At 36.5% G+C, this 25,136-nt stretch overlaps 1 protein-coding gene across 4 annotated transcripts in view; it reads right to left on the bottom strand.

Annotated features, from left to right (window-relative positions):
- Positions 1 to 720: 720 nt before the first annotated feature.
- slc12a7b (solute carrier family 12 member 7b) overlaps positions 721 to 25,136 on the bottom strand; it is a 168,319-nt gene continuing 143,903 nt past the window's right edge. For 2 of the 4 annotated variants that reach the window (XM_088919322.1, XM_088919323.1), the window contains exons 18-25: positions 23,930 to 24,125; positions 23,097 to 23,266; positions 22,480 to 22,611; positions 22,142 to 22,249; positions 21,665 to 21,781; positions 19,292 to 19,461; positions 7,035 to 7,168; positions 721 to 6,586 (exon numbers count right to left, since the gene is read on the bottom strand). In XM_088919322.1, coding sequence (XP_088775448.1) covers positions 6,495 to 6,586; positions 7,035 to 7,168; positions 19,292 to 19,461; positions 21,665 to 21,781; positions 22,142 to 22,249; positions 22,480 to 22,611; positions 23,097 to 23,266; positions 23,930 to 24,125 — 1,119 coding nt within the window. In that variant the 3' untranslated portion in view covers positions 721 to 6,494. Of the gene's footprint in view, positions 6,587 to 7,034; positions 7,169 to 17,749; positions 17,856 to 19,291; positions 19,462 to 21,664; positions 21,782 to 22,141; positions 22,250 to 22,479; positions 22,612 to 23,096; positions 23,267 to 23,929; positions 24,126 to 25,136 lie in introns of those variants that run through there. The other 2 variants (XM_088919324.1, XM_088919326.1) reach the window with 2 other exon arrangements.

Raw genomic sequence — 25,136 nt, 5'->3', positions numbered from 1 at the left:
TAATTAAGGACATTCCAGGTACATTGTACAGGTACAATCTCATTTTATCTGTCTTGTTTTTAAAGTGTTCTTGTTCTGATCTGTTTATAGAATGAACTACAAACTTTGCTTAATGTATTATATTATTAATATTTTATGAATAGTTAAGAATTTAATGTTTACTTTTCCCATATTAAAATATATTGATATTTGCACAACATATATATGAAAAAATTCAAAACCTCATATGACTTGATGACTAATATGTTAAATATAAGAGAAGGAAGTAACTGTGTGCTTAAAGAACTGACGAAATCCAGAACTGAAACTACTAAAACATACCAAACTTAGTGAAGCCAAGGCAGGAGTTGTAAAACACTACGAGAAACAGAAAATAGAAAAATGGTGATTACAGCAACAAGAAACAATAAAGTAATAACACAAGTAATAAGAACAGCTGTGATCCTAAAGAGGAAAGTAGTCATATCACCCTGAGCTAAATGCTCTGTCACAAAATAAGATCACAGGACATTTAAAGGACTGTGTCTCCTTTAAAATGAATTAGTTCTTTAAAGTAAAAGAGGTTAATCACATTGATTTGAGTTTTGTGGAATCATTTGACATCCATGGACTCCAGAACCGGTGACCTGTGGATTGTTTTTTAGGGGGAAGAGACTGTTTGGAAAATTAACCTGAATATAGCAATAGTGCACATCAGAAAATAAAACCCAACAACTCCTATGGCATTATTTAACACATTTATTAGTTACCTAGAGTCACACATTATATTCTGCACTAAGTATGTACCTTCAAATATCATTCTAAACATTGAAAACTTTATGTAGAAGCCACATGCAAGCATTTTTAATGGAATAAAGCAGCAAAAAACATTTTGGATGTCATACAGAGAGCAATATTTTTCCAGTAGAGACATACAAGTTGATGTCTCATAGTGCACTTCATTCAAACTGTTTTCAACTAATAAGAACGACTTTCATTGCTAATTCCAGCAGAGTAACAGTCCTGTGTTGCTATGTAGCTCAAATGACAAATCTGCTGTCATAATTTATTTTAAACGTTTATTCTGCCATAGAGCAATCAAAAATTGTTCTTTGTGTGACAAACACATCAATTAAAAAAAAACAACACAAAATTAATTCAATACCATGTTACATCTTTTTGCATTTTCACCATGCATCTTGTGGACTGTAATGCCCAATCCAGAAGGACATTAGCAGAAAATGTAGGCCTGTTATATCTACAAAACATGTCTGGTACATTTTGTAGTGACAAACCTACTGTCCCCAATAGTTACAACAGTCCATCAGCACCCTTATCTTAAAGATCCCACTGCTTGTAAGAGTAGGGGTGTTGAACCTAGAGCCCTGGCTAAATTCCACTGTGGGCTTGGTCTGCATAATGGCTGCCATTGCATTAACATTGCATGGTGTGGTGGGTGAACTGGGTCCTCTGCAACATGTGTAAAGTGCTTTGAGATGCAATACACTATATAAATGTAATTATGACAATTATTGCAATTTAACAAGCAACAAAAATCCAAGTACAATACAACAGTTAAGGACAGGAACTACAACAAAACAGTTATACTAATGGTGTTTTCAAAAGAGCGTCATACCTTATGCTTGATTAGGTATATAAGCAGACTCTCTTTACTATAAACTGCATAAAAAACAGTGTTTTGGTTACATATATAAAATACTGTAAAAGCTAAAAATCATAATTGAACATGTGAAAATATACCATTGTTTCTTGCCAAAGAGAAGTATGTATAAAATGAGTTTATGAATAATAATTTTAAAAAAGGTTGTTTCAGCCTTTATTTCTATTAACCTGGCGGTTTAAAGAATAATAAATGCTACTGCAAACTTTTCCTTAATTTTGAAAAGTAACTATAGAGTTTCATGTTTTTGATGTGTCTATGTGTCTGACAGAAATACAATATGCATTAGAATGAAATATATATATTATTATATGGTACATTTAAAACTGATATTCTTCACTCTTAATTGTGTAAATCTACTCTTAGGTTTTCATGGTAAAAAAGCCAGATTCCTGCACTGGTATCTATTTTTGTCAAAATGTAGATCAACCCCCTTACATAACAGCAGTGATTTTTAACCATAATAGAAAACGTTCTCTTTCACAAAATGAGATTTTAGATGTTGCAGGTTCTTATGTAATTGACCTCAATGCTTTTCAATTAAAAACGTGCAAAATGTACACATTATAATAGTTTCGTTTTGGCACATTTTTCCTATGAAAGATTTATATACATTCCAGAGAAGAAAGCCCTGTGCAAACTATAATGTATAAAAAACTACAGTGCCTTGCAAGAGTATTCACCCCCTTGGACTTTTTCACATTTTATTGTGTTACAGCATGGAACTGTGATGTATTTAACCCAGAATGTTTGCCAATCGTCAACACAAAGTGCTCTATAATGTCAAAATGAAAAAAAAAATCCAGACATTTTGCTAAATTAATTAAAAATAAAAAACAAAATAATTGAATGAATAAGTATTCACCCCCTTGATTTGACACACCTACAGTAAATTACCTCTGAAGTAACGAACTCTCTTTTCCTAGTCACATAATTACTTGATTGGAGTCCACCTGTGTGCACTTGAGGTGTTTCACATGATTTCAGAATAAATACACCTGTGTCTGGGAGCTTCCCCACTTACTTAGTGCATTTCCAAGGAAACACTACACCATGAAGATCAAGGAACATTCCAAGCAGATCTGAGACAAGGTTCTTGAAAAATACCAGTCAGGGCAAGGATATAAGAAAATTTCCAAGGCATTGAATATACCTCGAAGCACAGTGAGGTCCATCATTAAAAAGGTGAGAAAATATGGAAGAACTATGAATCTGCCCAGAACCGGCTGTCCTCCAAAACTGTGTCTGGGTAAGAAGAGTCGTAGTAAATGAGGCAACCAAGAGGCCTACGGCTACTCTAAAGGAGTTACAGTTATCCACGACAGAGATGGGAGAAACTGGATGAGACAACAATAGCACGCACACTTCATAAATCTAGCTTAAGGGTAGTAAGAAGAAAGCCTTTGTTGAAAAAAACTCATATCGCATCTCGGCTGGAATTTGCCCAAAGGCATATGAGAGACTCAACAATTTAGAGGAAAATTCTATGGTCTGAGGAGACCAAAATTGAACTTTGTTTGGCACAAACCTACAGTAACACAGCACATTACACTGAGAACACCATCCCTACAGTGAAGCATGGTGGTGGCAGCATCATGCTTTGGGGATGCTTCTCTGTGGCAGGGACTGGAAAACATAAAGATAGAAGGAAAAATGGATGAAGTTAAGTACAGAAAAATCCTTTCGTGCTGCAGTCCGCAAAAGCATTGGGACTTGGAAGACAATTCATCTTCCAACAGGACAATGACCCAAAACATACAGCAAAAGCCACACTGGAGTGGCTTAAAACCAAAAAGTTTAATGTCCTGGAGTGGCCCAGTCAAAGCCCAGACCTCAAGCCAATTGAGCATCTGTGGACTGACTTAAAAATTGCTGTTCACAAATGGTTCCAATCCAACTTGATGGAGCTTGGGCATTTATGACAAGAAGAATGGGCAAAAATTCCAGTATCAAGATCTGCAATGCTGATAGAGATTTACCCAAAGAGACTCACAGCTGTAATTGCTGCCAAAGGTGGTCCTATCAAGTATTAACTCTGGGGGGGGGGGGGTGAATACTTATGCGTTCAATTATTTTCTGTTTTTTATTTTTAATTAATTTAGTAAAATGCCATTATTTTTTTTCACTTTAGACATTACAGAATACTTTGTGTTGATGAGTGACAAAAATTCTCAGTTAAATACATCATGGTTCCATGCTGTAACGCAATAAAATGAGAAAAAGTCCAAGGGGGGTGAATACTTATGCAAGGCAGTGCACATGTAAAGATTTAAAGTGTATTATTGATCTAGTCTTGTCTAGTCTAACAACCAAATATCATTTCCTACTGCAAGAAAATGACAGAAACTGGCAGACTAACTAGAACTATAAGATATACCAGTCCAAAAACACAGAACAAAGCCTTCATAACAAGTAAAACTTAATAATATAACTCCCTATTGGAAAACCTATGTTTCCATTATTCACAAATATCACAGGCAATAAACAATCTCTGCATTTTCTCACTTACTAGTACTGCTGTTACAGTACCTGTACTCAGTCTAAAAGTGCTTCCATTAATATACAGTATGACTGCCAACTGGATTTCATTTCGTCACCTGACTAGTTTTGACATTTTTAATCCTTTCAGACAATCAGAAGGTATTTTCACTCTAGCCTTTGAACTTATGTACTCTACAATTGAAATACGTTAATCAGCAATGACAAACTGTATAGAAAGACAAGAACAGTTTATAGTTCAGCTATTTACCTATACAAAATACATATCATGCATGGCTAAAACGTGAGAAGTCGTCAAATATTCCTGAAGCAGAGAAAAAATGTTAAAAAAATAAATAAAGGGTTGTATTTTCAAATGTACTTGAACAAATTAAACAGCAGTTGACACAGAGTAAAGAATGTCCTATGAATGACATACAATATTAAGAATTACACAACCAACTAAAGTACACAGATTTTTGAGACTTCAGTTTTTCCTTTAACAATACTGCTTCTAAGCAATTAAATTGTTTGATATTAAGTGCAGTTTAATTAAATGTTGCAGAGTATCACATTCATTAATGACAGCGACTGTCAAAAACATAATAAGGACCTTACAGTAACATTGTTTCTTTATCCTGCAACACTGTGAATGCTACCTTTATGGAGCACCATTATAAGAGTACAAATCCTGATATTGCATGACCCCTTTGTCACTATCATTAAATATTATTATAATTATTAGTAGAATTACTACTGCAGGCAATGTTTTTTTAGAAAGGAAGTCAATTATTTATTTGAATTTATTTCAATTTAGATATGCCCATTCTTACTCAATTAATCTCTACAGAAATAACACTTGGACCAGCAGAGGAGAGATAAGGATGTTTTTCTCTGAAACAAACAGCTGCTGTAGCCACCTTCTATAGAGCAAATTACATGTAAATTTAGATTGTTATCATTGACACACTGCAAGCTAACAAATGCCCGGTAAGTCATAAAGGTTGATTTCCTTGAAAGAAAACAGATGCCTTAACCACACAATTCTTGATTAACTGTACCCTATAGGCAGCTAAAGATACAGAACAGACTCACACCTGTGGCATCGAGACTGCTGGGCTCAAGAGGCGCCCTGAACACACATCTTTACTGAACCACATGGGAGTCCTTCGATAAAAAAACATCCTTATTCTAATCCTGGACATGGACACTTAGAAACTATGTAGGGTGATATGCAATTCCACTGAAATACCAAATTTTAAATCAGATTACTTCTCATTAGCTATTAGCTATCAAAGCAGAATGATATCTTGGTTTTAATGCACAACACAGACTCTGACAAACTACACAACTGTCATTCCTTATCACGAGAGCCATGAACATTCTCTAGCTAAGTCTTACATTGGAGAGGTTTAACTGTGCACCATGTCAACAGCAGATTAAAAATAATCGACAAAAAATCCCTTTAAATTGATTATTAAGATATGTAAGTCGCATGGATATTGATCTGATTCTCTAGGCAGACATCTTTTTCTGACAACATCCCTAGTGAATTTGTATTACTGGTATTCAGACCATCTGGACATTTTATGTAAAAAATACAGTATAGAAATTACAGTATAATGCAATTAAATAGATTTAAAATAATTTCTCACATGAAATGCACTTATCTAAGAATCATGAACAGCAATGGTGTGAACATCAATCTTGTGAACCATCATGATGACTCAACCCGCACCTTTCAAAAACTAGCTATGGCTGTTTTTAAACACGAAATAATAGTTCTGACTTACAGCCTAAACAAAACTGATGTCTGAGTAATACTTTAAAACTTTTTTGTGGCAAATTTCCATGTGGATATAAAGGTGGAAAATCACATCAAACACACTGCTTTTCCTCAAAACATGCTCCTTTAACAAAAGCGAAAATACCACTGCAAGTATATGAGGACCTTCTAGGAAAAATGCTGTCAAAGTTAAGTGCAAAGATAGTAGCCTTGCAAAACATCCAGAAGGCAGTCTGGAAATGGACTGATGTGTTTTTTTTTTAAATAGACAACTTCCATATTCGCACTGGTGTCCTCAGCAGCATTTTTATATTCTAAAACAAAATATTTTTAAAAATGGAACAAAAATTAATCTATTGTATACAGCATTAAACTAAAAAATAAACAATAAAACAGAAGTGCCAACATACTACCTCCTCTGGTTAGTGTGATAAAAGGTCCCAGATATTTCGCACTCCATCCTGATCACGACTTTCCCCACTGGACCCTATGCTGTCTTTTTCGACCAATGGCATTCACTGTGCCCCACACACAGTTAGCAGCAGTTTTCACTTGGAGCAGTGCCTGGATTTAGGAGTAGATAGTGACGACCTCCCTTCCTCCACCACGTACTAGCAACACTCTGTTCAGGCCTTCAATCAGAACTTCTAGGAACTCCATGTCTGGGAGGTTGTAGGTAAGGTAACACACATCTCACATCATAAGAGTAATCTTAAGTAGACAAAAAACAGCCTTTTGTTTATTGAATTCATTGATGCCATTCCCCATTTGTTTCCAAATGGAAACCCTTTAAGGTTTTTGAAAGTCTGAAACAAACTTATTTAACAATACTGTCAAAGCTGAAATCCTGGCTTCTTCCAAGCGATTGCTGGATGAGCTCCTCAGACTAACAAAACAAGCTAGAGATGCCAAATAGTCTCCCATCATTCTCCCTTTCTTTTGTTCTGAATAAATTGAAACCACATCTTTTTTCATTCTCAAATCTAGTGTGGTTTGTGGCAGATGTAAACCTAGGAAAGAAAACGAAAGAGGAGAGTAAACAGAGAAAAGGAAGGACAGAGTATGACAGACACTTACAGTGAAGTTTTTTGCATATGTAAAGAAGGATACAGTTTTCATCTCCTTCCTTATTTGTAGGGGGCCCAGGCATGTTGAGCAAGACCAGTTGAGCCTGCTGGGATTTACACAACACCACCTCATTGAGCTTCACAGCCGTGTGCATCCTCCTCACGTTGGACTGGTTCCTACAACACAGATGCAGTGATTACACGCTGGGACACCTTAGGAGCAAGTAACAAGGTTTAACCAGTCTCAACATACAGCACCACTTGGGAGGTGGTGGGGGATGGAGGTAAGATAACTGAAAATAACCGACCAAATCCTACAGAACAGCAAAACACAGCACAGGGAAACATAAGGCGCTACAGTAGAAAGTCAGTTCAGTAGTGTTGTGGTTGTCAAACTGTCCTCTCTGGCAACTCCACACAGCTGCCAGATGTCTCTAGAGTCTCTGTGCTTCTGAACCACATGCAATAAATGCTTCTTAACAGATGCCTCAGTCTAACTGAAGGACATTCTTTTATTTCTTTATTTTTAATGTAGGTAATTTACAATTTAGCAGCATTTACTGTACCACCTTCACTTTCACAAATCAGCACATTTTCAGAAATCAGATCTGAAGAGAAAGTGCATTGTGCTTTTTGCCTAAATGTAACTTATTGGTTTAAGCTTACACAACAGAGAGGAAAGGACAGACTACAAAGTCTAAAGACTACTAAAGTTTTATGTGCCAAGACAATCTAAGCAGCCCCTTTATTATTTTTGGAAAACGTATACCTTTATGTAGTCCATAAACATATGCTTTTTTATTTCATGTGTGTAACAGACAGGCACAATCTCTACCAAGGGTGTTAATTAGATGGGCCTGTAACATATGGGGGTTTGCTGATGGTTAGGTGCATGACACATGGTGAAGCCAGAGGTCTATCAGACTGTAGTGGGTGCTATGTTTGTGCTGGTTTGTGCTGTTGAAAGTAGCGTTTGTGCTGCTTTCATTTCCAAGATATAGTGCCTTGTTTTTTGGGGTCGTGACATCACTCAGCCCCCCTACAATGTCGCAGGGAAACCAAACTGGTCTCATTCGTTAGTGCTACATTTGTGCCGTTGAAAGTAACTTCCCAGCTTCTTTCTTTTCCGAGATATAGTGCCTTTGTTTGGGAGGGTGTGACGTTAATCAGCCCCCCTATAATATAGTAGGGGAACCAGACTGGTCTCATTTGTTAGTGCTGCGTTTGTACTGGTTTGTGCCATTGAAAGTAACTTCCCAGCTGCTTTCGTTCCTTAGATATAATGTCATCTTTTTCAGGGGTGACCTTGCCCAGCCCCCCTACAATGTTGTACGGAAACTGGACCGGTTTCATTCGTTAGTGCTGAGTTTGTGCCATTAAAGTAGTGTTAGTGCTGTTTTCATTCCTGAGATATAGCGCCTTGTTTTTCGGGTGATCACATGACCATTCACGGTGACTTTGACCTTGAGTGACCCCGTATGCGGAGTTCAAGCGCTCTGTTATGGTGCGAGAGTAACAATTCTGCAATTTTGTTTCTGTTTGCCGGGGTGGGGGGCGGCGGTTGATTTTACTTTTAATACCAGTATCTTCTTTGCGTTTGTGTGAACAGGAAAAAAAAAAATTATCATCAATATCATACCCTAATCAGAAGAGTTGCGGATGTAGCTCTACTGTCTCACACATGCAAACCTCAGACGTTAACCAACAGGTACTTTTAATTAGTTGATGTGATGAACACAATGGGTAATATGGAATCGTGTAACTAAGCAGCTAAAGTATCACAAATGGACATTTTGGAAACATTTCTTTCTTTCAAAAAACTTCTATTGTCCTTGTAGTGGTAATGAGCACTTTGAGCTGCACCCAGGCAGTTCAAAGCATGATCAGAGCATTACATTCAGCTTGTTTCTCTTAGAGCCGAATGCATAAAAATAGTCCACTATTATAGCTTATATGATATGTTTATTTCAGGTTTACACCCGAATTGAGAAAATCTATATTTTTATATTCAGCAGCCAGTAATCAGCCAACAATTTAAATTAACAAACTTAACAAAAAGTTTAAACTGTACTATATAGTACACCGCCTGGAATAAAACCTGGTCCGTCAGCATCATTAAACAGGGAACCAACTGGATGAATTATTATACGTGATGGTTGTGTGTTTAAGGATTTCTTCATGGCAATCTTTAAATTAAACGAGGGAGGGGGGGAAGGATTATTTTTTACAATTGCCAGTAATTGGGGAACAGCTTATCAACACGATGGGGAAATGATTTTTTTATTTGAAAAAAATGAAATAAAAAATAAGATTCAATGAAATGTTCCTGCCTAACTCAAACATTGCATGACTGTACATAACTAGTTTAGACTTTTGTCACCACTTTTTATGCGTGACAAACAGGTGATTTTTTTCCCTCGTGATCAGCTCAGAATCCTTGTGTATGCTGTAAGATTTTTACTTTTTAATTAAACGTTTAAAATACTTGAATTTCATAAAAGTTGTACTGATTTAATACCTCTTGATAGTAATATTAATATGAAGTCGTGTAACTAAGCAGCATAAATGTCACAAGGGGACATTTTGGAAACATTTGAGGTTCGTTTTAAAAAAAATATAAAATTGTCCTTATAGTGGTAATAGGCAATGGACTGTCATGTAGCGTGCTGCACCCAGGCGGTTCAAAGCCCGAATATATAAAAATAGTCCACTATTATAGCTTATTGTTGGCTATGGTGTGAGTGTGTGTATCTGGATGAATTATTATAAGAGATGGTTTTCCGATTTAGGATTTCTTCAGGGAATTCTTTAAGTTAAAGGACGGAAAAGGGTTCTATTTACACGTTGTGTGTCACCTCTTCTTATATTTGTAAAAACATTCCAATTTAAATGCAATACGGAATATATTATTAATAATATTATAACAAATTCTGTTTTTTGGCCTTGTGCTTTCACTGCTCCAGTCTTGGTTCGTCCTTCACCACATGGGCTTGAACCCAGGTCTCCTGCATTACCCAACAGAGGTTTTGCCGGCTGAGCTACAGTACAGATCTTCTTCAGCCTATGCAGCCAACATCCCTGTTATGCGCAGGGGAGTGGAGGGCTGTACTGTCACTGCGCTGCAACCGGCTTGTACCATCTGAATGCCTGCCATTCGTTACAATATTAATAATGAATGACCACAGACGAGCTGTGAACTGAAGAGTTAGAGAACACACATTGAGTCTTGTCTTTTCAGCTTGGAATTTAACCTTTACAGCGAATCTTTTGGCTATTTTTTTACATAGCCGGATGAGTAAAAATAGACTGGATTAATAACTGGAGTAAGAGAAGATATTTCACACATACTTTGAAACCATACAGCTTTGGAACAGCAGGAGGCGAGACCCGGCTGGGAGTGGGGGGGGCGGTATTTTGATTTTACTGCACATATCAGATTCGCTACAGTACTATAATGAGTCCCTGAGGCACATCGTTCAAATTTCAGAATGATAAAAATAAACCTTTGTTGAGTTTGCACGAGTTTGTACTGTTGCTTTATTTAATTGAGCAGAAAGTTTGTAATCGCTATTCTTGTAAGTACATTTTGTACTCAGTTTGCTTTTGTGTGTTAGCTGGTGGGCAAACGTTCGAAGTGAAAATTCTGCCACAAGGAGTGTACCCTTAAAGCGGAGAAGACAGCACCAAATGTTTTCGGTTCTGTATGTCGATCAAGCCATTTCTATTTGGCATTTTAGTCATAGAGGTGGGAAGACGCCTATCCCCTCCTCCTTCCCTCTGCCTGCCTGACCTGTTCCCATTTTAAACCATTCTGTGTCCGAATCACAGCGAGTGAGAGACAGTGAACCTTGGTTTTTTGATAGTCAGATTTAATGTCTGTTTAAACACATTCTTACAAATGAATGTTTTTACAAGATGTGGAAGTGCAAAAATTTATCACAGTGCACATTTTAATACTAATTATTGATTACTAATAGTTTGTGCTCCTGTCAAAGAAATTCAGTTTGCTTCCGTGTGTCAGCTGGTTCGGGTGAAAATTCTTCCACAAGGAGTGTACCTTTAAAGCAGAAAAGGCTGCACTATACTTTTTCAGCTCTGTATGTCGTTCAAGCCAGTTCTATTTGACACTTTCTTTAGTCACAGAGTTGGGATGATGCCTACCCCCTCCTCCTTCCCTCTGCCTGCCTGACCTGTTCCCATTTTAAACCATTCTGTGTCCGAATCGTAGCGGGTGAGAGAGAGTAGGGAAAGACAGAAAAAAGGGGAACCCTGGTTTAATTTAAAATTATATTTTACCTTCATTTTTTATTTTGTAAGTTTGTATTTTACTTGTTTTTTATAGTCAGATTTAATGTATGTTTGAACATAGTCTTGAAAATTAATGTGGAAGTGCACATGTGGAAGTGCAACAATTTATCACAGTGCATTATTGATTACTAATAGTTTATGCACCTGATGCCTGACTTTATTTAGATGTATATAAAATATTGAACTGTGACATAACATTTCAGAAATACAATTGAAAATAGTCTGTGATATTTGTGTAGATTAAACTTTTCTATTTTTTTTAATTAAAAACGATTAAAATGTATAATCTTTCCATGTGTAATGTCATTAGAAATTACAATAAGCCCCTGCTTTGTTTAATGATGGTTTCAAATATAAAACTAACTGGTGAGAAACCTATGTTTAATGATAATTAAAAGATTTCAAGTTAAAAATAATTATTTACATTCCATTATTAAGTTTTAAAGGCAGACATGCCCAGTGCCATAAACACTGCAAGCTGCAGAACAGTCTCTTTATGGCGCCACCTCTTCTCTGACTGAGCTCAGTGGACGATGCGATATTTTCTCAGCCACCTGCTAAGTTGCTTCACACCACGGGAAGACAGGAGAATGTGATTGTACTGTATCTGTACGAAATGCGTGTTGCATTTACAAAATTAAACTGTTTAAAATGTTTAATTAAAAAGTTTTAAAAAACTTACTGCTTAGACAAAGATTCTAAGCTGATCACAAGGATTTTGTGTTTTTAACTAATCCCGTTTTTTATGGGTTATAAAATCACGCAATGTCTGTTTTAGGCAGACACGGTATTGTTTCTTATTTTTGATTTTCTTTAAAATTAAAAGAATCAGTTGCCCATCAAGCCACACAATGTTATATTACATTTTTATGTTTTTGAGAGACTTCAGAAGGCTTCAACTGAAGCATAAAAAATATAGCATAATGCCTTCTCGCGTTATGAAGTCACTTGCACCTGGGATCTGCTTTATTCAAACTAAGGTTTCTAAAAATGCAACCAGGTACTAGATATTGTTTAAATAAAAGTTGTGAATTTTTTCTCAAATCGCAATCTTTATATCTATAGGTTGCAGGCTCTATGTCATTTGTTCACAAAGTTCTTGACATCTGAATCATCGTGTCTCATAAAAAGGCATTTTAGTAAGCGAAACTTATGAAAACTGAAGAAAAAAATGACTCTGAAAAAGATACAAGAAGCTTTAAATTATTTTATTAAATTAATACTGTTAATAATGACCGGACACATTATTATAGTTTCAGTGCTATTTTTAATACCACTTTGTTATTCTCGATTCTAATTACAATATATACGATTTCATTTTAAGGCTTGAGGCGTCTGTTAAATTGCCCCACTGAATAGTGTTTTGAATTAAACCGGTTGAACAGTTGACAGTATTCATGTTTGTAATTCACGTTTTTATTTCATTATTAATATAACTTAACATTGCATATGTTATAATATATAAAAACAAAAACATATTAATATAGTGTACATAATATTTACTATTTTATTTTTTAAAAAGTGTCTGTTAGAAGAAAAACTCAGATCACCTAGACAGAATCCCTATTGGCAAACTTGCTGCACCAACGGGCTGCTTAGAAACATAGCTGAGACAAAAAGCTTAAAAATGTTTCTAAAGTAATCGTGTGTGAATGAGTCAAATTAAAAATAAAACATGTTTACAAAGAAAGTGAATTACAGTAATACTACCAGCTATATAAATACGTATATTTAGATCCTTAAATTAATATCGTTATTAATTTCTTTAGAGAAGCGATTCCATATTATATTCCCTATTTAGCGGATTCTAAAAAGTTTGAGTTTTTTTACTGCAATAACGAGCGCAAGTATTTATAGAAAAAGTTAAAACATGGAATACAGAGGGAGTTTCAGAAATTAAACAGAGGTCTGGAACACCCTGTCTCAAAACAGTGACAAATCACCTCGAACAAAATACAATTTTAAAATACAAGCAGTTTGAAATTATTAGTTGTTATTAATAAATCACTTAACTTAAAAAATGTTGTGATATTTAGAAACACCAAAACATTTAATATAGTGTCCATAATATTTACTATTTTAGTTTTTCAAAGAAATGTTTATTTGCTAAAAGAAAACTCCGCCAAGAGCTGGGTTCAAACCTCCAACCACCAGCATGGAAGTCACATGCCAAAACCATTACACCAACGCGCCGCTTAACAACTTAAGCTATAACTGAAAAGGGCAGGCAAAAAGTTTCCAAGTAATCACGGGTGAATGAGTCAAATTGATGCAGATGTTTACAAAGAATGTGGACTATGGTAATAATTTGAGCTATATGAATATAATTATATTGTTATTAATTTCTTTAGATACACGATTCCATATTATATTCCCTATTAATCAAATTTTAAAAAGTATGCTTTTCTTTTACTGAGATAACGATCGCAAGTATTCATAGAAAAGGTTAAAACAATATAACTTTTTATGAAGTATATAAACTTAATATAGTCAGAAGGAGCATTTAAAAACTTTTCCAAAATAACCACATTAAGTCATTAAGTAACCGAATGAAAGACTTTGATGCTTAAAATCTTTATGAAGAAATGGAATACTGGTGTGTATTTTTTATTTAAACTACCAATACCAGCCATATACAGTTTACATAAAACAATTATATTCCAAAATTAATATAATTTATGACGTTCAGAGATGTTATGCTCCCTTTATTTTTGTGCTCAGGTACCAAAATTTCCCTTTAGTTGTAAAATTCCATTTTAATATTCAATATTAAGAGGATTTTAACATGCACAGTAAAGAGATTAAATGAAGCAATCGTTTCACTAACAACCAATGCACCTCGAGTGCCGCCTGTCGGTCATTTTAGCCAGCCAATCACGTACTGTGGTATAACGCAGTAATCTGCAGATAATTTTGCAGATTTTTACCGCACATTTTGAATGGCTGCATCTGCATATTATCCTTTGTCTCTAACACCATGGAATGATCAATCCAGTTTAAAAGTACTACCAGTTTCAGTATGATAGGTCTGTTCAGTGGTTTGATATAATTTTAAGCATTTATGTATATATTAAGGCTGTCCTTGTAACAGCACATATCCTGTATCTGAGCAAGGGAAGCCCTGCTGCACTTTCTTTACTTTTCAAAATGAGAGATTGAGCCAGGACCAAACTGAATTCTCCTTTAATATTCTTAAAGCAGAATCATGAATGGTATTGTTTAGATAAAACACCAATTACAAAAGAAAACAAAATTCTCTTAATCCCATACCATTATACTAATAGTAATAACACTAAAAATACCACAATACCCCACAGCTCTAAATGCACAGTTTAACTTAAGCACAGTAATTCAATTCTAAAGCATCATACAGTGTGTTTAATCAAAGATGGACAACAGATAACGTGTGATGGAAACAACTCTCTTAAAGTTAATGATAATGAAGATGAGTTGTTGTTTGGAAGCTCATAGAATAAAACAGGCTGTTCCGCCCAAACTACAAAAGGTCAAATGAAACAGAAAAAGGTAAAAATTAAATAAATCAATCCAATCCATTATCCTACTAATAAAACACTATTTATACAGTACCTTGCAAAACTATTCACTCCCTTCCACTTTCTTGAAACACAAGTACACCAATACCTCTTTTTATGAACAGAAATTCCCCAGAAACCCTTTCGTACAGATAGAATTCCTAAGAAGAAAAACCTGTTTCCATTATTAACTTTGTCGCGTCACAGGATGGATTTCTCGCTGATGGACTCTCGGACTGTGCCCTGACCTGCCTTTGGACTCGTTTGGATTTGGATGCCGTTCTTTGTCTTCCCCGTTCACTGTCTCACGGATTGTCACTATTATTTTGTGCACTATTAAACCCCTGTGTGTTCCCTTTTACGACGCCTCCTGTTTTCTCCAGCTCTTACCGCATCGCATAGGGTCTACTACAAGATCTGACATGGATCTCAGTCCGTGTCCGTGACACATTCATATTGTGGTTTGTGTGTTTAGTAATAAAAAACACTACTTACCTGCTAAGTTAAGTTACCTCATTAATCATATACAGCAACCACTTAATTTGCTTTTAGTGTAATTACACACACACACAATTTTTAATTTTAACATCTTTAGGGTCCATGATAAAGTTTAAACCACAAATATTCTTATGAAAAGTAAGAGAGCACACAATAGTGAATACCGCATCAAGAAGCAGTGAACTGTATTACACATGTCTCTTGGGCCACTCCTTAGGCTCTGTTTAGCTCTCACCCATACTAGTTAGTGGAATGTGATGTGTACGCTCAATATGAAATGAGTCGTATGACGCCTTGCTCTTTGCTTTCTACATTTGGCAGAGGTTTTGAACATTTTCTTTATATCGCCTCTCCATAGTTTTGAAGCTGGGTTTCATTATTCGAAACAATTATGGGTTATGGGTAACAATGCACATTCTTCTTGGTATCAAATTTTCATAAAAAGAACTTGTGAAATGTAAAAACTAAAATGAAGTTGTTAAAAGAGGTACAGGTGTATACACGTTCATAAAGTGAATATTTTTATCAAAACAAAAGCCCAGACTGGACATTTATATGGGTGGAAGAAGTTAAACATCAGCAAAAATTATGATGGAACATTTTTGCAACCAAAATATAGTATGTTGATTGCATATGTTTTCCACCCCCTGAGTAAAATACATAGTAAAAATACATTTGGCACCAATTACAGCTTGAGGTCTTTTTGGGTGAGACTTGCTTACCATTTTTACACACAGGGATTGTGAAGTTGTCTTTTTATATATCTGCTCAAGCTCGTTCAAGTTGGTTTGAGAAAACTGCTGGGCAGCGTTGCAATTCAAATCTTTTGTGCTTTAGATTATTGTCCTGAATTATTTTTGCAGACATTTAACTTTTCACCAATATACTGTATATATCAAGTATTCACTGTAAGCATTCAAGATGATCAAATATAATTAAAATATTGATTAAAACACTTAAAACACTATATACAGTGTACATCAGTGATAATTCAACAAGAAGAGACATCATTTGAAGGTGGTGTATATTTTTTCAAGGCACTGCATATGCTTGAAATTCTTTTTCTTGTTCTTTCATTATTATTCTGCCAGGTCTTACAATTAAAATAAAACACATTTTGCTCAAAACTAATTTCATTGTATTCAGATGTCAAAATGTATCTATGTGTGTTTTAAGACATTACCATTACAATTATTCTTATATAAATCTTTGAAATTATTAATATAAAAATATATTTTATTATTAAATGTTTTAGATAATTAATTTCAAGACCAAATACCCAGATCAAATTCTATGTAGACTAAGAATCCATTCTTATTAAAGAAAAAGATCATAGCACCTCATAGCGTCAAGTACTTAGTATAGCTGAATTTGAAAAAAAATGAAAATACATTTGTTATAGGTAAATGCAAAGCTTGTTATACACAGGAACATAATGCTTACTGAAACATATGCTTTCCATACACTGCAATAACAAGGAAAAGACTTAAAAATAAGTTTTGTGCAGAATATTTCAGAATACACTATTGCAGCTACACAGAATATCCAATGCTTCTAGTATCTTGTACAACTAATTAGCTTGCTAGCTATTAAGAAAACTGTGTACTATTTGGATTATTTTTGCTCAGAAAAGAATTCATATAAGAGTGGCCAGTATAATTCTGAGTCAAAAATGTCATACATATTCAGGGTAAAGGATCTGATTTATTCAGTCTTGAACAGAGACACAAGAGAGGATATGACACAAGTATTCAATAAAGCCTGAAGGGTACTGACAAAACAATTACTAGGATTTATTTGCAACAATACCCTGGAACACAAATGGAAATTACAGGAAGTGCAAGAGGCTGTGTGTGTCTGGAATACATTACAGAGCCATGTTCTTAAAGTAGATTCCTGTGGCTCCTCCAAGAATCAATGGAACAGGATAATCTGATCAAAACGTTCCTAGCAAAAAAGCAAGGTGGGTGTACAGGTCTCTCATTTGTAACCTTTCCCATGTTCTATATTGTATTTTTTATGTGTTCTTAATTGAAACACTGTTTGGAAATGATACATAACTTGTCTGAATCCTTTGCAATGCAACTTGCAAATTGTGATAGTGTACTGTAGCATGAAATCTCTGCTCACAAACTGACCCTGACCGAAGAGTGGTCTGGAGGTTTTATGTATGGAAAGCAGCAAAATACGTTACAGCACACATGCTATATAAGTTACATGCAAATAATACCGTGAAGCACCATTCCAGCTCACAGGACCTGTCTTGACTCCCGTGTGTGGGATACAGAAAGAAACATGGTTTCCTAGGTTTCAGTAAGCTACACAGCTAACAGAGTGCAGTCCTTATGAGCTGCAAGGCAATAAGTTCAAACCAAGACTATCATCACACATAGGCAAACATAAATGTGACTTACAGATTTTCCCATTCTCTAGAAGGAGAAAAACACATAGGAAAAAAACACTTTAGTCTTTTTTCTGTGCAGCATCATTCATCTTGTTTGTTTACGTGGGTATTTTTCACACATCTGCAAAAAAAATTATCACCACTCATAGGCATGGTCATACAGAAACCTAAGAAGGTGTCAGCTCAAATGAAACACGTTTTCAAAAATGTCTTCTATGTTTGATCTTTTATCATTTTGAGTCAGAGAGTACTTCTGCAACATGTTCTATTTATTTTTTATGTAAACAGTTATCATCCTTACAAAAGTGAAGTAATAACAACTTCATATAAATCTACAAGGTCTTTATATAAGTAGCCTTTTTTTCAAGCCTGTGATGTATAGAAACTTCAACTGCTGGAGTAGGTAAGAAAAGCTAAGAAAACACTAAATAGTCATTATCAGATTGGTGTTGCACAGTTTGGTCAGAGCACTACAAAGATGAGCAAACATAAAACTGTTATCGATCATGCTGGTCTAAGTAGAACATACCAGGGAATCGGATTTCCCCTCACCTGATTAACAGAACACTATTTGAAACCATATTTTGGTTAATAGAAAATACTTAAACTCCGTATTAGTAAATGCTGTAGATTTCAAGTTACTTAACATTTGTACAGACAAGAGTTGAAAATTAATAATAAGAATGAATAATTTCTTGCACTTATACAGCTCTTTTCTGGACACACCACTCAAAGCGCTTTACAGGTAATTGGAATCCCCTCCACCACCACTGAGGTGTAGCACTGCCTAGATATTTACACAGTACGTTCACCAGACATCAACTATCAGTGAGGAGGAGAACAGAGTAATGAAGCCAATTCATAGAATTGGGAATTCCATTAGGAGACCATGACAGCTAAAGACCAATGGGAAATATAGCCAGGATGCTCGTATAACACCCCTACTCTTTTTAAGAAACACACTGGGATTTTTAACAACCACAGATAGCTAGGACCTGGGTTTTACGCCTTATCTGGCACCTTATTACAGTATAGTGTCTCCTTCACTATATTGGCGCATTAGGACCCACACAGACTGCAGGGTGAGTGCCCCCTACTGGCCCCACTAACACCTCTTCCAGCAGCAACTTTACTTTTTCGCAGGAAATCTCCCATCCAGGTACTGACCAGGCTCATACTTGCTTAGCCTAAGTGGATTGCCAGTTGTGAGTTGCAGGGTGATATAGCTGCTAGCCATGCACCTACAGTACATCTTAAAATGCATCTACTTAGCAAATTCTGAAGACAAATGTTTACAAAATTGAACAGTGGGATTAAACCTATCTGGACTTGAGTCCCAGGAAGAACGACTAGGATACTTTGATATCAGGGCAAGGTGCAGTTTGTCAAGAGATTTTCTTACTTCTACCTGCTTGTGCAAAATTTTTATTTTCTCTTTCGATAACTACTAGCTTGAGATGTTCAACAAAGGCTGTAAAATACTCCATTGTTTTTTGTCCACATTGCTAAACATATTTACACAGAAATAAGTGAGAGCTGTCAGGAGAAAACACTCACGGTTTCATGTTGAAGAGGTCCCGGACTCCTATGTTAGCCTCTCGGTTTCGGTTCTTCTCTGAGATGAGCTTGTCTTTGGTCCAGGTCATGTGCACTCTCTCTGGTGTGGCATCTGCTTTGGCACTGAGAGCGGAATGGGATGCTGTGTTCCTGTCGTGGATTAGCTGGGCCTGAAATTTTTAAATAACAAAAGGTTTCTACTTGTATTCAACTACTACTTCTTTCTCAACACAGATAGCAAGTTTAAGGGACAAAAACTGCAAGCATCACCCACGGCCTTCATCAGTGCAGGAGCTCCTAAGCTGTTTTCCTTCTTGCTGGAGTCTAGATACAGACTAAATTCACAAATGTTTACATAATGCTGGGATGTCAGAGACCTGTTCTCCAAATTAATGGCTCTACAATGTAAATAGGCTAAATAATCACACCAGCCAGATAAAACATTTTTTTTTCTCAGGATTTCTTCCTCTTCATTGTTTTATTTCATTTAACTTTTGAAAATAGCTCAAATTAAATAAGGTACTGTAGATGTAACTTTTTAGAATTTATTCACTTTATAGGATTTTACTGGCCACCCACATCCAACAAATATAAGAAATAGGTTTGGAATATTTAATACTTTGATTCTACTGAAAAAATGTAATAACAACATTCAAAAACAAATATTATCTGCTCACAGAATGAGAATGAGATCATTTCTCAATAACAAATAGTTTTGTTTTTCCCTTTCTAACGAAAAGCAAGGCTAAAACAACAAAATCCTATTTATATACTGTTAATTAACTTTACAAATACTGTATGGCTTTAGTCAGCCCTGTGGTATAGTGATTATCATTGCTGCCTTGCAGCTGTGGGGTTGTGGAATCAATTCTGGAACTGGGGTACTATCTGCTTGGAATTTGCATATTCACATGGGTTTCCTTCTGGTACTCCTTACACAATCCAAAGACAAACTGGAAGGTGTCACAAAGCGTCTTTCTGGACCCTATGCAGACAGCACAATCCGGAAGGGAGTGAGAAAACACGGGGAAAAAAGACTAGGATAGGGACTGGAAGAAGAACTGGGGGCGTGTCCAAGGTGAGCTGGGGGTGTGTCCAGGGCAAACAAGTCCAAAGGGAGTCCGTGAGAATAACCTGAGTAAGCCAATGTCCAAAGCTGGGTGATCCATCCTGACACAGACAAACAAAGTTAAAAGCCGGAGCAGGATCCGGCAAAGGGTCAGGGGAATAAAAGGGGGTTACGAGGCCAGGCACTCCCAGTCCCGGGCACAGATGGTCAGGACGCCGTTTTGAAGCCTAAGAAGTCGCTCCTGGAATCGCAGGTAGGTGGGCTTCTGGACATCCATCTTCCAAAGCTGAGCCCAGATTGGCAGGAACGTCTGGGTTTTATAGGACGGAGGCAGGAACCGGAGGCAGGTGCAGGAGATCAAGAACAGACAAGGAAGGGCTGGAGCGTCCTTAAGAGGAGGGGTTTACGATCGTGACAGAAGGTTAATTAGTTTCTGAGAAAACTGGCCAGGTTGTGAGAGTGTGTGAGCCCTGTGGTGGACTGACGTCCTATCCAAGTGTACCCTGAATTGGAAGAAGTGGTTAGAAAATACATAGATGGCTTTATACAAATATTTTTTTTACGAATTCATGTTCATTTCTCAAATGTTAAATTTGAGAGTTTGACTGTAAGTCACAGATTTTGGGAGAAGACAAAGACTAAATAGATTTTTTACAGTATTTTTAATTCTAAACAAAATAAATACGTTTTTATACCACCCCTCCCCCATACATACTGTAGAATTACTAATTATCAACTTTTAGTATCACAACAGTTAGGTTTTTCTATAATTGTTGGGTAGTTTGGGTAGTTTTCCATGGTGCTACTTTAATATTTTATGAATTTAAGTAAAAAAATAGTAAAAAAATAAAAAAACAATGAACCATGGTTTTCTCTTGCCATTAAAAAATATCCTATTAAATACATTTTAACATTAGCAACATGTAAAGCGCTAAACTTTTCTAGTACATAAAAGTGAAACAGACAGGAGGGCCTGAAACCATGTTCACACACTAATAACACACATGCTGGATTATGAGATGAAGGTTTTTGGAGAAACCCACACTTACAAAGCCACTGTACTAGACAAAAAATAAAAAAGGGTGATTCTTAAATTAAAAAAAGTTAACCTTCCTTCACTTAATTTGGATTTTATGTAATCAAAGTACCATGTTTGGTAAATTATTTAGTTGTTATTATTTTGTTATTTTATGCCTTAAAGCATTCATTTTCAGTCCTGAATTGTTGGGCATGAGGGTCTGCCAGTGGCACTGCAGGTGTGAGACTGGGGATGGAGAGGCAATGGTCAGGGGACTCTGGGCTACCTCATCCTCTTGTTTGTCATTGAGCTGGATGACGTGATCATCAGTGCTGTCAGGCTGCGTGCTAGAATGGTTCTTCCTTCTAATGGAGCTACGAGACTCATCAGTGATGCTCTGAATCTGAGACACAAGATGCCACCGAGCACAGCCAGCAGACAAGAAGGAGAGTTCACATGTCAGTTACTATGCTGTGCTAATAAAACAAAATAAAGTGCTGCTGTGCTGTCACATATTTTTATTTCCTTTTGTCAAATGAAATAATCAGCTTTTCTAATTTAAATGGACTTAGTATTTTACAACAGCTGCTCCCAGACAAATTCACTGACAAAGGACTTATAATGTTAAAAGAAGTTAATAAGGCTGGGCTTTCGAGCATTGATAGATGCTCTTCTCAGGTTCAGCTTCTTCAGGTTCAGATTGTAGTTTAAATCCAGTTCATGCTTTTAAGAAGTAGCGCTGCACCAGCTATAAATTACCTACCTCTCTTTCTCTCTCTGTCCTGGAAAGCTGCATCTGCTTCAGCATCTGAGAGCGCTGCTCCATCACTAATGTCTTTTCATATGTGAAAGCTGAGATATCACTGTCATGCTGGTGGATTGAAGAAAACCAAGTACCAATATTAATTGCATTCCCTACATTCAAATTAATGAATAACTAATGCCCTTGATGTTTGAGGTTTTGAATCTGAAAACAATTAATATGCCGCCCTGAGGAGAGAACAAAGGTTGGAACTTTTTTATATTTAGCATTAGATGATATTAGTGTCACTGCGCTATTGATACACAATAAACTAAGACTTGACACAAGAAAGTACTTACCATTTCCACTACCTCTACTTCGGCATCAAGCCGGAGGTGATACAGAAACATCTGCAAGTCTTTTTTCATCTGAATACTATTGTCATTCATCTGGGCTACAGTGAAAATGCGCATCTTGCATTTCCTCCACACCTGCAGGGAGAGCAGGCCAATCAGAGCTGCTGAGGAAACCATGGAGTCTTGCATTGCAGAGGTGTTTGCTAACAATGATTTGAAATCAATTAACAATAAGACTACTATGTCTGAAACATATAACAAATTACTGACATTTGTAAAATATATTGGAGATTGTTTACAGCCACGTGTCTCATCTTTACCTCAAGAGGCCCTTGTAATTGTTTTTCTCTTTTTTCCCCAAAATTGTGCTGGAAAAGTTATGAATATAGATTGTTGATACCTTGTTTGCAGAGAAAACAGAGAGAAATCAGTTTTTTTTAGTTGTAGTTAACAGCACTGCTTGGCGAGATTGCTTGATCCCATCACCGAGGAGGCTAATACACAGCTTATCATCAGTCTGCTTTCTGTTTCATACTAAAGACAGCAGTGTGCCCCCCATGAATTCTTCAAGACCTTCTGTGCCATGTGCTACACTATCCATTAGCATCTGCAATGCATACCTTGTGCTGGCGCAGCAGAAAGGGCAGCAGCATGAGTAGTCCTCCATCATGGACTATCCACCACACGTCAATGGTACCATTACCGAAGCGTTCCTGATTGCTAGGGAATGAGTCTATGTTTTTGGCAACCAGCAGGGCCTGATGTGCAGCTGTGGTCTCTCTCACTGTGTCTGTGTGATGAAAGAAAGACAACAATTACACACAATGTTTTACTTATGGGATTAAAGTTGAACTTTCTCATTATTTGTTTTCACAAAGTTTTACATATGTCTCCCTTTTTAAAGATTTTTATCTGTGCATGTATCAACTACAGAAATTAAATGCTTGAAATCTATTAACGTGTGTCTTGTTCCATATAGACATACATATTTTTAACATTTATAGGTAAATCTTTTAGAATAAGATGTTGCATACAGTACTTTCAGACGACTGTATAAAGCAGAATTACTGTGATATACTGCGAATGTGGAACAGTTCATGTTTATGTGGAAGTATTCTTTTACATAAGGGCTTAGAAAAAAGATAGGCTGGTAATTCATAACATGTTTTCCCCTACACATTCCTAAAAGGCTGTATTCACAGCCTCATGCTTAAATGAATTATAGCATTGTATATCTGAGAGAGATACTGAGAGTTTCTCAGCAGGAGTTCTTTACCAAGCAAACCAGTAAATGCACAGCATACAGGCAAGTGAAATATCACTGAGGAGATACAGACATTAAAAAAGTAAGAGAGATATTGAGGGATATAAGAGAGTTCCAACACTCTGAACACATATTTCTCTTGCTGGGAGCACTGTGTGGCAAACCAGAGCTCTTGCTGCAGATACCCACCAATAAAGTTCCTCCAGCTGAGGGAGTTGTCATCTTGTTTCCAGCTGTGAGGCCATGCCATTAGCACCGTGTTGTGCTTCATGCCACCCAGCCCTGCCGACTGTATAAGGTGGGAGAATCCATCACGCAGGTTTGAGGACACCACTACATGACAGAAGCCTTTGGTCTTCTCTGCAGACATAGTGGACTTTATAGCCTAAAAACACAAGCAAGAGATAGAAAAGGCAGTTGTTTTTGCTTTTACAAAGGAAATACAGGTACTTAAAGGATGAATAGTTTTCTCGAATGCAGAATACCACGAATAGAACACATTCCCAGGTTTTTGAAATTGATACCCTGTGATCCATCATGAAACAGCTAGATTATATGCTTGGTTCCACTAGCCCAAATGCCTCCTCTTTTTCTGACATCATTTTTGTGTTCTTCGGTTAAAAAACTGCAGCATTTCAATTTACTAAACCCAAAAAAAGTTTTTTTTTGTCAAAACAAAGTCCTGTCCGTCATCCAGTTCCAATGGCATCAACTATAATTTAGAACAAATACAATTTTACCTTTAAAATTAAAATTATTTTCTTCATCCAACAGGATATCCTACAATAACCTACAGATAAAATAACATTTTGATCATTTTTAAACCATTACCCAAAAAAGTACTGTTTTATTTTTTTCATTAACAATAATAATAATTCCTACACTTATAAAGTGCTTTTCCGGACACCCCACTGAAAGTATTTTACAGATAATGGAGACTCCCCTCCACCACAACCAATGTGCAGCATCCATCTGAATGATGCAACAGCAGCCATAGAGCACCAGTAGGCTCAACACACATCAACTATCAGTGGGGAGGAGAATAGAGTGATGAAGCCAATTCATAGATGGGGATTATTAGGAGGCCATGATTGGTTATAGCCAATGGGAAATTTGGCCAGGATACCGGGGTAACATCCCTACTCTTTTCGAGAAACACCCTAGGATTTTTAATGACCACAGAGAGTCAGGACCTCAGTTTTACATCTCATCCGAAAGACAGTGCCTTTTTACAGTATAGTGTCCCCTTCACTTTACTGGGGCATTAGGACCCACACAGACCACGGGGTGAGCGCCCCCTACTATCCCCCTTAATACCTCTTCCAGCAGCAATCTTCCAGTTTTCCCCAGGAGGTCTCCCATTCAGGTACTGATGAGGCTCACACCTGCTTAGCTT

Source organism: Atractosteus spatula, chromosome 6 (assembly GCF_055471065.1).
Source record: "Atractosteus spatula isolate fAtrSpa1 chromosome 6, fAtrSpa1.hap1, whole genome shotgun sequence".
In the NCBI taxonomy this organism is placed as follows: Eukaryota; Metazoa; Chordata; class Actinopteri; order Semionotiformes; family Lepisosteidae; genus Atractosteus; species Atractosteus spatula.
Note: the sequence above shows the minus strand (reverse complement) of the source record. Positions and strands in the feature narration are given on the sequence as shown.